An 18,215-nucleotide genomic window follows, 5' to 3' on the forward strand; every position below is an offset into this window, starting at 1 on the left:
GGATTTCGACTTAGGCGGATTTTGATTCGACATAAAGAGTTTGAGGTTTATTCTTATAAATTTTGCAAAGCAAGCAAACACGTGTTTCCATGAGTCATAAATTTATTATTGTATACTCCTAAAATGTTTTCTAAGAAACAATAGTGTACTCACATTGTCGGCAAGTTCTTAAAGTCGGTAACTTATTTTTGTTCGAACAATAGAGATAATAAATTCCAAATGATCAAGTTGTAAAGGTTGTAAAATAAAACGTTTCTATGTTCGAGATACAGAGGTCAAATTTAATTTTTCGAGTTATAGAGTGAAAATATGTACCAAAATGGCTTGGAGGGACTCGGTGATTATTTCGATTAACAGAGGGTCAAGATTTCAAGTAATGGAGGTTTTGGTGTTTTAAGGGAAGGGAACAAAACATTTTTTCGAGATTTGGAGGTTTTTGACTTATCGAGGTTCGACTTAACGAGGTTCTACTGTACAATATAAAAAAATATAAAAGATTTAGTACAATTTTTTTCCAAATAGTTTTTTTCCGATATATCCAAAATTTAAGCGAAAAAGAGAGAATTTAAACTATTTACAAAATATTAAATTTATTACTCGTAGTTATCGTTAGCATAAATGTGCGTTCTCTGAACAACGGTATTGTTTTCAATGACTGTCAGTAAGACTTCAGCACGATTTTGACATTCATAGATATTGTTACGAAGGTAAAATTACATTTTAACTTTGACAATTTTAGACAAAGTATAAACGTAAACTACCACCTACAATTCCAATTTCTAGTATTCCTTGAGACAGTGACCTCATTCTTGTACAATTATAATTGTTGGGAAGAAACAGAATTGTCGAGAGGTATATTAATTATCTAGGCCCTTTTGACAAGTTCTGATTTTTCTTCTTTTAACTTATTTGTATGTTTCCATGTTTGGCAGGCATGAGTCACATATGGAAAAAGGTACTTTACTTTACTTTAAAGGCACGGTACATGACTTTGGTTTTAAGTTTCTCGATCTCGAGTGGCCCGGAACCGCAGCTCTTGAATAAGCTCTCTATGTCGGATATATGCCCGGGTCCCTGGGTAGAAAGCCTAGCGAACCCCGAGGGCCATCTTAAGGGCGTGGGAAGGTAGTGGGTAGGGTCTCGCTAACCCCTGAATAGCAGAGGGATTTGAGTGTAGACCCAGCCCCACAATCACCGCGTCAAACTAGACATCCTTGGCGTGGACCTGCGTAAGCGCATTTTCACCTCATTTAAAAAAATCGTTTTTAGTTTGGAAACGGAGCATGCTTGCTCACACTTAGAAATAACTTACTAAAACTTACTTTGGTTTTGCAAGAAATAAAAGGCATTATTATTTTATATTAATTATCAATTATTTTAATTTAGAGAGATAGTGTATTAAAAGAACCCACAATTGTAAACTTTTTTTATATTTTTATTTTGACGCGGCATACCACTTAAGAATTCTTGATTGTCAAATTTTTGCGGTTAACAAAAATAGTTACTTATCTGCTTAAAAGGTTTTATTTTTCAAATGTCAACAGAAATCTCGAAACACAAGCGCCTTTTAGCATAAGTCTAAAAATGCATCAATAAAAGACGTTTCAATTTACGATTTTAATTTCATCAAAGAGGAAGATCACTTGACACAAAGCAGGTAGGAGTCGAGTGTAACAAGAGATACTGGAGGGAAAGCATTGCAAATTGAAACATTATCGTACCAAGATACGGTTCATAATTGAATGATTATTGACAGACAGACATTACACCGCAGTGTTGCTTCTTTTTATTAATTTATAAGTTCCTGTATATTGAATAAATACGACAATTCTTAGACATTATTATCAGTATACAATTATTCATCATATGTCTAAAGAGCCTGTATAACGTGTATTATTCATACTTCTGTATACTTATACCTGGTAACTGTAGAAACGTTGTTCAATTGTTTTTAAGCTGCATTACATACGTACACTGAAGCACCAGCAACCACCCAGCTGAAATATGAAAACTACCAAATAAGAAACTAAACCAAGAAAAGACCGTTAATGTAAAATTATAATACATGATGTGATGATATGTAAAATGCCAGTTGGCAATGTTTCCGCCAATACCTCCCTAAATCCTAATTGATTAGGACAATTTTTTAAATAGTCAATCGATCATTGAATTGTGATTTATATTGTGATCTAATAGTTAGTACCACCACAATTCTTATTCAAATAAATGTAAAGCAGTCTAATTGCACTTTCTTAAGTAACGTGTTTCGTCCTTTTTTGTCAATTTGTGTTTATGCTGTGAAATCATATCAGTAGTTTAATTAAAACTATGCAAATTGTTTTTATAAATAAGATGACTAATTTTGATTTACCTCATTTTAACTTAAACACACCTTTCTATCCTAGATCTATATTGTAATAGCTAACAAAACGTCAGTAATGTAATATCACACTGGCAATATAGGGCTTCCAATTACGCTTCGGTGTAATGGGCAGCTTGTTTGGGGTAGAATGTAATATAGATACATGCAAATCAAATTTTGTCGCTTACCGAATACAGCACACGGCTTTGATTTATTTTTTATCTGATTCGGAAAATGAAAGTGGTTTCTGCGTTATTTTTTACATTTGCGAAATTAGATGATTATATTTTATGTAATATGAAATCCTTTGAAAAGAAACAATCACATTTTGTTTTGTATTTTATCTACAGCGAGAATTTATTACTAATTTTGCTCGTTGTTCTATATGTTATAAAGCTATACTTGCGTTAATTTCTACATACACTTCTTCTTCTTCATAAAGTGCCTCTCCACTACTGGAGGTTGGCGGTCAGCTCGTCATACTCCTTCTTATTTTTCGCCAATCGCATCAGCTGTTCTACGCTGGCCACTCCTGTCCATTCTCTAATATTGCGGAGCCACGACTTCTTCCTTCTGCCAGCGCGTCTTTTCCCCTCGGCCCATCATGATTACTTGAAGAAGTCGGTACCGTTCCAGTCGAAACACATACATACACACTATGTTATAAATGTATCATAGTATTTAGCAGTAAACGAATCATGAACAGTAAGGGTTATCGTATGCATTTAACACTGCTTTGATTCCTGAAAAACATTAATTTGAAGTATGGAAGATAGACCTTTACATTTCTTAAAATATGGCGTATATAAATGACGCTCTAATGTATCTTCAACATAGACCATTATGGGCTTTCGAAAAGTTCCTATAGTATGAAGATTAAAACGTTTAAATATTTGTATGTATCAAGTTAAATTGGCCTAGAGGCTTCAGCGCGCGACTCTCATACCTGAGGTCGTAGGTTCGATCACCGGCTGTGGACCAATTGACTTTCTTTCTATGTGCGCATTTAACATTTGCTCGAACGGTGAAGGAAAACATTGTGAGGAAACCGACATGTCTTAGACCCAAAAAGTCGACGGCGTGTGTCAGGCACTGGAGGCTGATCACCTACTTGCCTAATAGACTTAAAAATGATAACGAAACAGATTTAGAAAGCTGAGACCAAGACCTAAAAAGAGGTTGTAGCGCCACTGATTTTTTTATCAAGTTAAATTATCTCTTAAGAAATAGTGATATTGATCCGAATTTTCAAGAAAAATATAATCCGCGTATACGATGGTATTAAAGTGAGTCGACAACAAAATAAAGTTCTGTTCACAGCGAATTTTCAAAGTTAAATTCAATATGACGTATCAGCGAACTCTTGGGATAAGGCAGTGTGAAATCAGCTTTTGGTACTACTATTTGTTCGAGAAGGCTCAATATTAGTAGTTTTTCATTTTATAAATATGTTTACGAGTATATGAAAATTATTCTGAGGACTGTTGGTCTAGTGTTTTCAACGTGCGACTCTCACAGAAATCACCTACTTGCCTATTAGATCAATTCTAACTAACACTGAACAGATACATAAATTTGAGACCCAGACCTAAAAGGCAATGGAACAGGCAAACAAATATTTGTATAAAACTATGTAATTTGTTCTTAGTTGATGATTTTTTGAGGTTAATCCATAAGTTTTATCAGGGCAGATTGTGATGTGTGGTTTGACGTTTTTGTAGTAATTGTTTCCATATTCCCAATATTATATTATTTCGTGAATGCTGTGAACCTATTCATTATAAATCAATAATATATCAACGACCACCAAATCATTATTATTATTGAACATTGTTATCAATTGACAGTTAAGCAATCTATAAACCGAAAACTAATTTTTATTAAATATTCCAAATCGGTGATATTTGTGTTAATTGTGGAATTTAGTCCATGATTTCAAACGGCTGACTGCCATGATTGTTAAATAGGCTCACGTGATATTTGCAATTAATCTATTTAAAAATTTGCGTATATCATTCCCTCAACTATACTGTTATATTGTTTTTTTAATATATATGTACTATAAAAAGTTACGTTTCGTACCAAAAAGCATTACATTTTGTTCTATGATTCTACCGATCTTTGACAATTGAGATTACGATCTCTATTTAAAGAGACAGAAAATCATATTTGATGTCCTAATTCTATTTTGACATACTGCGTTCCATATTTGAAAATTTACCTGTGATCGAATTGGATTCGAGGTGTAAAAGTAGGGACTGTTGTAGGTAACATGCATGGAAGCATAAATTGCAGTGTGCTCGCTTATACTCTCGGCGCAAACTGTTCAGAAATTCAATAACTCACTCAAGAATTATGCAGATGCATTGTAAATCGGCGGAAGTTATTAAAAAATAATAACGTTCTGTTCCTTCCTGACAACTACGCGCGTAAATAAAACTGAAACATAATCTGACAAAAGCGAAACTGAATTTTCTTTTTTACTGTGTATTTATTTAAAATGTGGATTGGATTTCAGGTATAGATATATGACGTATTAAAATTTTTTTAACTTTCAGTGTTGTAATTCGCTTACTAAGAGTTAAGGTAAATCAACATCAAACGTTTTTGACATGCGAAAGTCCTACTTAACTCTCTAAGGGTGCGTACAGACTATGTAACACATTATATAACTTGTGTTTTATAACACGTCCACATTATGTAACCTTGTTATTCAACATTATAACATAAAACAATACTGTACACATTAGAATAACAATGCAATATAACAATGTTATATAACCATTTTAAATAACAAAAGAGAAACAAAAAAACGTAGATGCAGGATTCGTCCTAGCATACATATCAATAACATGTTTTATAACATTCAGTGTCCACATTATCTGAAACATGTTGTATAGCAATGTTGTATAACATGTTATGTTATATAGTCTGTACGCACCTTTATGTTACTAGAAAGACTAAATGCTCAGGTCCCAAATTTTATTTCGATTCTAATCGAAAGCGCTGTCAAATATGTCAAACTCAAAGCAAGTAGATTTTACTTTAATTAACGTTTTTGAAAACTGGCCTAAAAGTTGTACTTTCCTAATAAATTTTCAAAAAATAAATAATAGCCCCATCACTGGCTAAAGGAAATTAGCCTAAAGGCTAATTTAAAATTATAGTCATAGATTCTTATCATTACAGCTACTTGGCATTAATTTTTTTTATAGATACTGAAATGTATTCAAGATTTTTATTTCCTTAAATTAAATGATAAAAATTGTATGCCTCAAATAAGAAATATAGCTTTTTTACGTGCCTACAAATTCCTATCTCCATAATTTTTAATTACAATTCTGTCAGTGACTTCATTTCTAAACTGCTTCATGGACTGAACTAATTATGAAACGGCTGGTAACATTAATGTAAAATGTATAATATTAGATTTATGTATAATTTTTTACATTAATATTGTAATATGTAAATAATTTCTTGTTTACATAATATACGAAAATGTGTAATGAATTATTTTAACGCGTTTTTTTTATTACTATATTACAATTTATCCTAGCATTGAATAACTTTGTTTTTCGTTTGGGTGTTATTGCGAAAAATACGTTCGTAAGCTAAATTAATTACGGCAAACTTTGTAACGTTTGTAAAAAAATATTTTAGTAACGAGAATTTAGTAGTGAGAATCTGTTCGTAAAAACTATCTAAAATTATACAAAGATTATTTTTAGTGTATGTAATATTTTCCGGCAACGCACTCGCGAGCCCTCTGGCATTGAGAGTGTCCATGGGCGGCAGTATCACTTAACATCAGGTGAGCCTCCTGCCGTTTGCCCCCCGTTCTATAAAAAAAAATTGTATTATAGCGGCCCATCCGGCTTTGGCGAATTTTTTATGCTTATAAATAAAATATGAAGGGTGTAATAAAATCTGTGGCATTACCACCCTATATAGGTCAGATTACTTCCGTTTCTTCGTTCTTTTAATTTTATATACAAGAAGGTGATCAGCGATCGATTCGATTTTTGGGTTTGAGATATAACCTCATGTTCGCTTTCACCATAAACGCAAGTGCTATTTGCCCAGGCGCACAACCGTGTTTGAAACGCACTTCAGAGATGACGGTCGCACGTTCAAGCCACTAGACCAGCACATTATTGTAAGGGTGAAAGAATTTGCCAAATGGTTCTAGTAATTTTTGAGTTAACTCAAACTCAAGAATGTTAGTATAGATAAAACATACTCAGATATCATAAGATTCTTTAAGTCATGTCATAATATGTTGATGCACATTTTAGGAAAACTTTGTTTTCAAACAGTTGGTTAATAAATTCACGTGAAGCAGGTGTTATAATATCATTCAGGAAAGTTTTAAAGTACATTTTATCTCAGTTTCAACTGAAAGATAACTTTGACATAGTGGAATAACATGTCTGTTCTAGCGTAAAATGTTATGAGTTTAGATCTACAACGGCGTAACTGCAACAAATATTATGGAATGCATTACATATTGATGAGGAGACGTATTGATTCAATGATTATTTTACAAATTTTTATTAATTAAATAATAATAGATGACCTCATTACGCAGTGGTTTTGTTAAGGAGATTCGATTCCATTCGAAGTGATAATTTTAATTAAATTAGTCGATTCATACGATTGTGTGTGTGATTGTATTTGTGATACCGCCCCGCCGCCTATGGTTATTTACAAGGCCAGAAAACTCACGAAGAAAATTTTATTCATTTGTGTGCATATACAATTAAATGAAACTTACAAATTGCAGAATTCGTTCTATCTTCAAAAAGATTGAACCAATTAAAGCAGAATAAATAAAGGTAAGCACATAAGAGCGGGAGCTGTTTAATGAAGATTCAAACAAAGCTTTTTAAAAATAAGTAAAGCTGTGTGCTCACGAGAGAACACCGTGTGCAAATAACAATTAATAAAAGCTGTGTTCACAATATCTTTTTCAAATACGTCCTCGAATTGGTAAGGAACGTTGGTAAATATCGCATCATTGGGAGGTATTCAGAAAGGGCCCTGTAAAATTTCAATTTTTTTTTTAATACAGTTAACACAACAATAACAGCCTTTCTCAGAATTTTTAAAGTAATATATAATCAGGATAAAAAAATCAAGTTATAAAGATACATTTTCTTCCATAAAAGTTAATTTCAATATTTGAATTTCTTATAGAGAGATCAGTTATGTAGCGAAGAAATACTCGTACAGTTTGGGCCCCGACTTCTTCACGTCCAGGGCTCTAACTTAACTCAATACGTGACGTCATATCCCACACCGGAAACGCTTGGGAAATCTTCACACGAGCTGCGGTGTATCTTTTACTCCTTTTCTATAGCATTCTTCACTTGTTTATTGGGATGCAACTGAATTTCCAATTGATTCTGGAATCGGTTGCGCGTTCCAATTTAAATTCTGTTTGTTTTCCGAAATAGTGGTAATTTAAATATTTGTTCGATTTTTGAATTTTTAAATTTTATTGATGGGTCTCTGACGCTAGTAGATGCTAGACGCTAAGTATTATTACGAATATTTTGTATGGGAATATAGAAAAGTGTAGTTTTTAGACTTTTTCACTCAATTTTTTCGTACTTCAAGGAATATTATAAGGGATTGGCCAAATTGGTCCTGGCGTTGTTGAGTAATGCGCTTACCAACACATTTTGCGATTCATTTTTATATTATAGATGACATTACGATTGAACGAAACATTTGAATTTGGTGTATTAATTTATGTATTAATTATAAATTAATTCAATATAAATTGACGACGACGACGAAAGTACTATTCACATAATTTTAGCTCTACGGAGACGCAAGACAGATAAAACTTTAATACCCAAATGGTAGTCGCACGCCATAACTCAAATTTAACAACAATCTTGATACTGGAATGGGCCGTAACATTAAACGTAAACATCTTACATTGTAACAAGATTTAATATTAGCATTCAGCTTTTAGAATCTAATAAGGTTATAAATAATCTTAATTTAATTTGAAATGTCCAATGGATTTTTCTTAGAAAATTATATAATAAAATTGATTGGATTTTGTATGATAATTATAGATTAATAAACGTTTCGTTATTACGAAAAGTTTATAGTCTTTAGGGCCTCAAAGGGGCCTGTCTGTGTTTTGCATTAGGGCTCTAAACATCAATATATAGTGAACTCCCCACTTTACATGTCATTCTACAATTTGATTTTTTTTAAACTTAAATAATGATATTGACAATAAACTTTAAAAAAAGAAAAACAACGGGCAGCCTTATCGCTTGAGCGATCTCTTCCAGGCAACCCTATTTTTATTAGTGCGTCAATCCGTCCCTTCTGTCCCTTTGTAATTTTTTTTAACTTAAATATCCTTTTTATTATCCTACTCATATTATAAACGCGAAAATTTGTAAGTATGGATGGATGTTTGTTACTCTTTTACGTAAAAGGTACTGAATGGATTTTAATGAAACTTTACAATAATATAGCTTATACTTCAGAATAACACATAGGCTACAATTTATAAAGTATATCAAGTAAGTAGGAAAAAATCTGCGAGCTATTCTGGCGTGCGCTGCCAAAACCGCTAGAGTTGCACATATGTAATGTATTACCTAAATGTTTATCATATATAGTTCTACAAAAAAGCCCGCCACAGTATATATCTATGTCTTATGTGTAAGCTATTATAGCCAAAATAGTGAGTAAAACTGCAATAAAAACTACTAATGCACATATGGTAGTAATAAATTGATTCCTACGTGAAAATAGATACTTTTATCGCTTCTGGTATTTAAAGTAGATAAAATATGTATTTCACGCTGCATCATTTGGACATATATTATTTTAATCCTGCGCAGACGAAGTCGCGGGCACCAGCTAGTGTATAATTTTTTTTTCTTTCCTTTACTGTTCTTTAAACATCCTTGATTCAAATTGCATGTCTTTTTCTAATACATATAATATATTTATTATGTTTAGCTGTGTACCAATTAAAAAGCACTCAACAGACTCTTGTTCGTTTTCTGTTCTAAAAAAATCCTTAATTCATGTTAAATATTATGTATTATATAGACTATAACTTTGTCTTTGATTAACATAACTTATGTTCATTTGAATAAAACACTATTTTGACCGGATTGAAGTTATGTATTATTATAAATTTACAACTATTTAACATAATTTTAAATTTATCCGACGTTTCGCGTGCTTTACAGCGTGCGTGGTCACGGTGACTGAAGACAAAAGATGTTGAATGTCAAAAAGTATCACAGCTGCAGAGAAAGTTGCATTATCTGTATTTATTTCCCCGGAGTTGGTATCGACTAAAAGATGGAGGGGTTTTGGCAAAAACTATGTTAAATAGTTGTAAATTTATAATAATACATAACTTCAATCCGGTCAAAATAGTGTTTTATTCAAATAGACTATAACTTACATACATTATTATGTTTAGCTTTAGTCTAGATACCGAAATACACATGGAATGCACTCCCGCGTGTCATGAGCCCGATACATTATATTGCCCATAAAACTAAGAACACGATATTTATTGCATAAACTTTATTGTGAATATAAATTGTTGGTTTGTGACTTTAAGCGATACCGTTTTAGAAATATATGTTATTATGCAATTCCGAAAGTAAATATTAAAACAATGAAGGTGATCCCCAATTTAAAAAACTTTAAAAATTTAAAAAACTCATTCACGATGATAGTACCGGCTACACACGGAACATTTTGGTTTTAAAATATTTTGAAATTTAGAGAAAATATGAACCTTTGGTTGAATAGCTCTGACAAACTCTAGGCAAGTTTAAGGGTCTACCTTTGTCAGCAGTGAAGGCTCAGCTCACAGTCCCCGCGTTAAGTTCGACATCCAATGTCGGTGGCTCGTATTATGAGGTTAGGTTATACACAATATCTTTCCTTATATATAAGGAAAGATATAAGGAAAGATATTGTGGTTTAATTAGTTTTCTCATCAATATTTAAAAATATATAAAAACGCAAATGCTTCCTCTTTATATTATTTTGTTTAGTAGTATATATTATCACTGAATTCCTAAGAATAAAAGAAGTATTGTCTTCTAAGTAAGAACTATACTACAACGTAAGCTTAACTTTATAAGCCCTAACTCTATAGTAAACAATAAAATCGTTATTTACAGGCGGTAGATTACCTCAAAAAGCGGACACCTGCGCGTGCGGCGCTCATGATTGCAGCAGTATGGCTCATGAGCGCGCTCGTCTGTATACCGCCGTTATTGGGATGGAGAGTTAGCAGACCTCTAGAGCAGTTTCCACAGTGCAAGGTAAGATAGCTTATGATATTTTATCGCAATATTATTTACAGTGTAAGGTAAGAACAGTGTTGGTCTAGTGGCTCCAGTTGGTGTGCCCCGGCTGTGCACCAATGGACTTTCTTGCTATGTGCGCATTTAACATTCGCTCGAACGGTGACGGAAAACATCGCGAGAAAGTCGACCGCGTGCGTGAGGCAAAGGAATCTGACCACCTACTTGCCTATGAGATTAACAAATGGTCATGTAACAAATGCAGAAATGTATTAAGGCCGTAAGTATGAAAATTGCTACGTAATATTTAATTGAATTTGATGTGTGAATCAGATACATTGTTATACTCATCTATGTTCCATCGAAAATAACTTTTTGCATCTGTTTGTGCAATCGTCTTACACTAGAACAACTCAAAGATGGTCCTATCGGAAAAGAATCGGCCACAGATCCATTTAAAATTTCTTACGTCATAGATATAAAACTCTCAAATTAGCTAAACCAAATTGCATCAATACCAAAAGCCCTAACAATGCCAGCAGAGAAAACTCAGTTTTTTAAAATTAAACAATAAAAATTCTGGCAAAGTATATTTCTCAGTTTCTTAACTGGAGCATGACCATACGTTCATAAATTTAAGTGAAATAAATTGTTTTCGGGAAATTTTTGAGCTGAGGAAATGGTAACATAAATTATTTTCAAGTTGACCGTTGACCTGTATTTCGGTGGATATAATTTTGAAGGTTGTATGAATATTTTTGCAAATCATTAAAACTCAAAAGTTTTTTACTAGTGAACTCGTTAAATATATAAGAACAATCTTACAAACGTTTGCAAATTAATTTTTTATTTCCATATCTCATATACCAATAAAACTACATATTTTAGTTTGAATTCTATAAAATCTTTTTTTAATATATTCATTTTAAAATATATTGTACAAAAATCTTCCTACTTACCGTAACTTTGTTTATCACGCTCTTATTGAATTTAAGTTTATTTAGTTTTAGTTATTATTATTATTTTATTAATGTTTGTTTATTTTATTTTTAGTTTTTGGTTGCTTGTTTATTTTTTCCCTTGCTAGCTTGCTTATGCTCTAATATAATTGATGTGTATGTGTGTAAAATTTGTGAAGTCATATCTTGTATAATTTTATGCATACACGTTGTTTTAGAACTTATATATAAATAAGAATTATTATTCATTAATTAATTTCATAATATAACTTATTTTTCTGTTTTGATAGAGATTATGATGATGTAACAATGTGCTAATAATAGGAAGCAACTCGAAATTTGAAGATATAGGAACTATCGAATTGATCTATTGTTTAGCTCAAACAAATACTTTTTAGTACGTAGTGGATGTGGTTATAGGATTAAATTTACTATATGCATATACTTTATATTATAAATGTCAATTTATTTTAATAACTAATATAATGTATGCCGTGTGTGTTTCAATCAACATTTTTATTACATGCTTACACGATCTTACCTGAATACCAAAAGATAAAGTACTTTTTGAAGTTATACTTCTTTAGGCGCGTTATGAAAAATTGACGAGAGTGAAATTTTACGATGCGCGCGCACCGTTACACAAAATTAACAGAATGAAGTTGCATCTTCTGTGGGCAGAAGATGCTACGGCATTGGACATTATTTAAAAACAACATTCGAATAATAATAGAATTTAAGTTACACTTAATGTTAGAGAATAATAATAAATATTTATTTATTTAATTTTTCAAATGTAAACTGAATTTTATTGACTATAATGACTCCTTTTCCAGTCTTTGATTATTAAATTGTAATTAGTTAAATGTAAATTAAATGTCTTTGGTAATGGAATCCCGAATTCTTTTATATTCGTGTGTACTTCTGAGTTCTCACGTATGAAGTGCCGAGACTCCTTAATAGAGCTTAGACTAGACAAATCTCTACCGTTGGTTATTTTTGAATTCATTCCCAAATCAATTATTCCGTAAATCGGCCTACGACGTGCGACTTACACGCTTTGTGCCAACGAAGCCACAGTTCTCATTAATATTCCCATACCGGTGTTATATAAATCTAAACAATATTGCTGGTACAATTGAGGCATACAATTGCGTCGCTCGCGCAACGATCAATCAAAGCAATGCGCTCATTTATCAAGTCTTGTCAAATTACGACGCCGCAAAAAATAGACCGGTTCAATATCTTGTTATATCGGCCTGATGTCGAAATGATACATGTGTTTTCTCTGTTTTATATGAAGGTTTTTGTTAGAAATATATATGGGGAAACGTACTTACACACATTCATTTCAGTGAGTAATGACAAAAAATCCATTCAAAAAATTAATGCAATATATTGAAAAAAATTGGTACCCATGTCAAAATTTTTCGCTGATATGGATCTTGCTTTGGGTCTATTAAAATGGCAGCGTTTGAATTATTAAAATTACTAAGTATTATAATATTTAAATTACAGCGTAGATACAATAATTATACTATGTATACTTACATACTACATTAAACTACTAATAAATTTTACTACCACTTAAACTTATTACTCTTGATTATGTTAGTACAAACTTGACAATGATTCGCATAAGTTGTAATAGTAATGTTTCTGGTACATTTAGACTTTTCATACATTTGGTGTGCTATACGAATGTTATTTGAACGAAGTATGTTCGTAATCCGCCTAGTTCTGTCTACACTAACGGGTTTTCTATACAAACATTTATTTTTCCTATCCTTAACGATAACTCGCAGTATAAGTACAACACTCTTTTAAAATTATTTATAAATTTTTGCGTAAATAAAAATCAAACCAAATTTGATAAACCTAAAAAATGTATACAACTCGTATAACATCTATTAACATTTTAATTTAGTTCAGCTTTTAGCCGAAATGCGCATCACTTAAATCCAAAAAGCGAAAAGCGGGTTATCCGTAGTGAGCATTAAATTTATTCTTCACTAGTGTTGAGTTGCGAGTTTCATTTAAAAACCTTATCATTTTCACGACGCAGGACAAAATACGTTACTGCGTCGGGTAAATTAGTTTATAAGTCAAATAGGCGCCAGCCAGACATCTACCTTCTGTCTGCCTTCTCGGAAATATTATTGTTTCCCCGGAAATAAATCAAGAAACCTTAATCACGCCACAATGCTTAACTTGAAGGCGGTTCATTGCCACATTTGCACTGAAAATCAAGTATTATTTTTATATAATTTAACTTTTTGTAAGTAATCCATATACTAATAGTTTTAATCTTAATTTATATAAATTACGTGTCACGTTGTTTGTCCGCTATGGGCTCCTAAACTACCGAACCGATTTCAATCAAATTTGCACACCGTGTGTGGTGTTAACTAACTTAAAAGATAGGATAGCTTACATCTTTATTCCCGCAATATTATGTTATTGCAAAATATTCGTTTATTATTTGATAGTCACAATTCTAACAGGTGGCGCTGTGTTGGAAGTACCAATGTTTTACAAAAGCTACAATTTAATGGCATAACCACCAAAAAAACATGGTGGTCTCCATGACTAGTGTTCTCCTACCGTTGCCTTTGAATAGTTTAACACTATGCGATATAACAAAAACCTTAGCCACAGCAACGCTTGGCCGGTCTGCTAGTAGCTTTTATATGATCATTACACACAGTCCATGTATTTTTACAAATACCAACACACAAACCCACTAACTACCTCTTTATATTAGTGTGGAAATAAAAGGCGAATTTTTGCACAATTCCGTTGAGGTGGATTTGGTGACGTCACTCTCCCTTATCCCCGGGCGGCGCATACCGCCCGCATTCCACATTTTATTACACTACGGTACAAGGCATAGACGCTTAGATCCTTCGACCACAAACCACAATATAGATCTTTTAGACTGATGAAAAGATCTGAGTAAATCAAGAGATGTTTTGTAGACGTCTACGGTGCTGCTACGCTGTCTCTACGACGGATTCAACGCCGCTACGTTTAATTATTTCGTAAAATATAAAGACAGTACGTGTCGCACGTCTATGATTGGACAATTTGGACTAAAAGTTCTGTTGACCAATCAGAATGTAGCGAAACATATAATTGCTTTGGAACATCTTATATCCAGTATTGTTTATATGATATGCTCTACAACTTGACTACTATAATTCAAAATGGAATTATTGCTTTACCTAACAAAATTGGTTGCAATTTAAAAGTAATGAACATAACCAGTCGTGTGCGGTAGTTTTTTTTTAAATATATTGGCTCTGGCACGATTTGTGCATTAGCCAGCGTCAAGTAGGTATGGGATTTTTTATATTTCGTGCTTGTCTTTAGAAATTCGACCGTGACCTCCATGTACGGTTTAGGCACTCGCCGGGTACCGCACAACCCTCCCAAAGGCCGAGAACAAATTTAAATTAATTTAAAACTTGCCCTCGAACCGGGAATCGAACCCGGTACCCCTCACTTAGCTGCCACTTAATAAGACCGCTAGGATATGAGGCCCCTTTTTGTGTGCGGTAGTTAACAATAAAATCGCTACCACGTATATCTTGATCTACCAAAATACTTAACTATAAGGAGTATTCACGTGGCGTGGTGTAATATTGAGCGAGGCGGTTGTTGCACCCGGTCGCCGGTTCCATTCCCGATTCACACATTTGCATATTATAATGTAGTGCAATGAAGCTTTTCATTCGCTATTCTCGCTGATATCCTTAAGCTCAATCTTATATTAGCATAGATATCAAATAGTAATTGTCGGACCGAGAGTGCTAGACTATACGTGTCTTAATTTTATTAATTTATTATTAATTTCCCCGCATTTTCTTTATTACCTTTAACCTTTTTAATTGTTAAAAAGGTTAAGGTATAATTGTCCTTTGTTTAATAGAATTAAGAAATTTTGTAGTAATTTTAACCGATACTATTTAAGGAATCATATTATGTTCTTTTTACAAATATATTCGATTGTAGTATTTTAGTATTACATAATAAATTTCGGTTGTGAAACAATGTGGATGTCTGCGGCAATTGAAAATCAATAAAATAAAGAAAAGAAATATTTTTTTTCTATACATACTTCTCTTCTTCTACTGTCTCTTTAATAAACATCTCTTTGTCCTTCGCAACTGACAGTCTGTTGTGCAGAACCTGTTTCAGCGCAGAGGAATCAGTCACCCACGTAGTCGTGGAATGTGTGGCTGTGACTTCCCAACAAATAGAAATTCTTGCAGCAGTGAAGTCGCTCTGAAGCCGCTCGCTTGGAAGGAGCTAGACTGGTTTAATTTGCTAGGACTTGCAATTTAAGCTAATTAAAACCGATGCAGAGAATATGTTCAAATTTTAAAAAAGGCCTTAAAATTGGCTATCAACCGTGAATTCGTACAAATACTACATACTATCAGAAGGATTTCAGAAAGCCAAAGATCTCCTCTGCAAGAGATTAAGATACAACGTCACATTGTATAAACTCTCCGACAAAATTACGATAATTACAATAAAATTCGCCGAGTAAGCATTATCCTTAGATTAGGGAGTAATTAATGTTGTTTTGATTTGGCTGGTGCTTATGAAATATTTTTGTTTTGGTTTCTAAATTTTTTCATTACTAAATTCTGTATTCAGGCATTGTTAAGGCTAAGAATTGGGTCATTTAAGTCTTCGTCAGCCTGCAAATAATTACCCGAGGAAATGGAAAATCAATTATAAAAAATTGGCGCTACAACCTTGGTTTTAGATTCCTGTACCTATCTGAACTTTTTGGATCTAAGGCATGCCGGTTTCCCCACGATTTTTCAAGTTTGCTTCGACGTATTAACAAGTGTTGAATTCGGAGATAGAAAGAAAACTCAATTGTTAAATAAAGAAGAGAAATGAACAAAAGACAATTGTGAAATATTATCTCGTGATTATTTTATCATAAATAATTGAAATATACAAATAGTACATCATTATCGTTTGCAAATACCTAAAGGTATTAAAACATCATTTAGATACATAATTATAAAAGCCTTCTATTTTAGATACACTTAAACACAATTAAATTTCTATCATCTCAATCTTTTTAGATATCTGTGTGCACTTTTTTGGCAAAAGCCTCCTTCAAATACTTAATATAATATCTTTATATAATAATTTCATTCTGCACAGTGCCACATTCTGCTACTCTGTCTCCTTAATTTGGACTCCACCTTCTAAATTGTTTTCCTCTTTTGCGTTAATTGTACCTTGGGCACTAATTACACTAATACTAATACTTTCTCGCTCCACTTTTCTGTATTTTGATAAAGACGGGCTATTAAAGAGAATGATAATGAAGAACGAAATGGAATATGTATCATTCTGACAGAGCTGTTAACGCTTTTCAGCTTTACGTTTTATGAATTTAATCTCTGAAAAACATAATAAATTTCTCACTACTTAAACTAAATAGTTGAGGTCGTAATCAAATATAAGTTTAAAATGTTTCGTAAAGTGCATAATCATTTAGTTATTTATAATTTGTTCTACGAGTATCCTACCCACATTGTACGGGATTGAAGAGTCAATGTTTTGAATTTAATTACAGCCATATTATAATTTAAATGTTATTGTGGTATTTAATTACATAATATTTTACGAAGCTAGCGTTGATAAAGTTGAACTTCTCAAGCGCTCAAGCTATGCTACATTTATTACGAATCTTTATGGACCATATTAGGCTCAGTGCGATGGTATTTAGGTCACAATGTTCTATATAGGAGAAAACAAATTGGCAAGTATTAGCAATGAATAATTCAATTACTATCAATGTCATTCATCAAGGCTGCCTTTTTTCCTGTCCAGTTTTCCTTATGGCACGTGTATATGTTACGATCTTAGGACTTTGCGCGGTGTTAAGGAAAAATAAGCTTTATTTCCTATGTATGTTGTTAAATAATTCATGATTAATTAACTGAGTCCAGCTTTAAGAATTCTAATGCTGGACTTACTAATAATAACGTTAAGACACACAGAGTTATCTTCTATTATGCAAGTTATTTAATTAACGTTCAATACACAGTATCGATACATAAACTCAATAAATTCCCAAAATGTGTACTTTAATAATGAATAAACACTTTTTTTATACACGACTTTTTTTTAAATTGATCAACTAAATATGAACTTTCTTTTGAGAAACCTGTTATTACTTTTCATATATTTAAAATCAGATGCATGGCGGAGTGAAATTAATGAGCATAGATTTTTAGAAAGTGAAGGCAGAAGCACGAAGGATTCATCCTAGGTTCGTTCGGTCGTTATCCACAATACAGAATAATATCTGTTACTAAAAGTGTTAGTGTATTATTTGAATAACGTATTTTTATAAACGGTTTTTTCCCTCAAATAGCTATTGAATGTCTGTCTCCTTGTCACTCTCATGTCACTTTACGAATAAGTAAACGCGACAAAACACATTTCGCCTAATTAGAATTGGTCTTTATAGGATTTTCTGAGCTTCCTCGTAGAGGAACAAACTGCCTTGTTAGCGATGACATTTTATGCTTAACTCAAATCATA

The 18,215-nt window shown here is 32.5% G+C and overlaps 1 protein-coding gene across 1 annotated transcript in view; it reads left to right on the forward strand.

Moving 5' to 3' along the window:
• Window positions 1–18,215, forward strand: part of LOC125063124 (alpha-2 adrenergic receptor) — a 264,165-nt gene that overhangs the window by 111,464 nt on the left and 134,486 nt on the right. The window contains exon 3 of the mRNA XM_047669352.1: window positions 10,549–10,692. Within this exon, the coding sequence (XP_047525308.1) occupies window positions 10,549–10,692 (144 nt within the window). The remainder of the gene's footprint in view (window positions 1–10,548; window positions 10,693–18,215) is intronic.

The sequence above is a fragment of the Pieris napi genome, chromosome 3, assembly GCF_905475465.1.
Source record: "Pieris napi chromosome 3, ilPieNapi1.2, whole genome shotgun sequence".
NCBI classification, from domain to species: Eukaryota; Metazoa; Arthropoda; class Insecta; order Lepidoptera; family Pieridae; genus Pieris; species Pieris napi.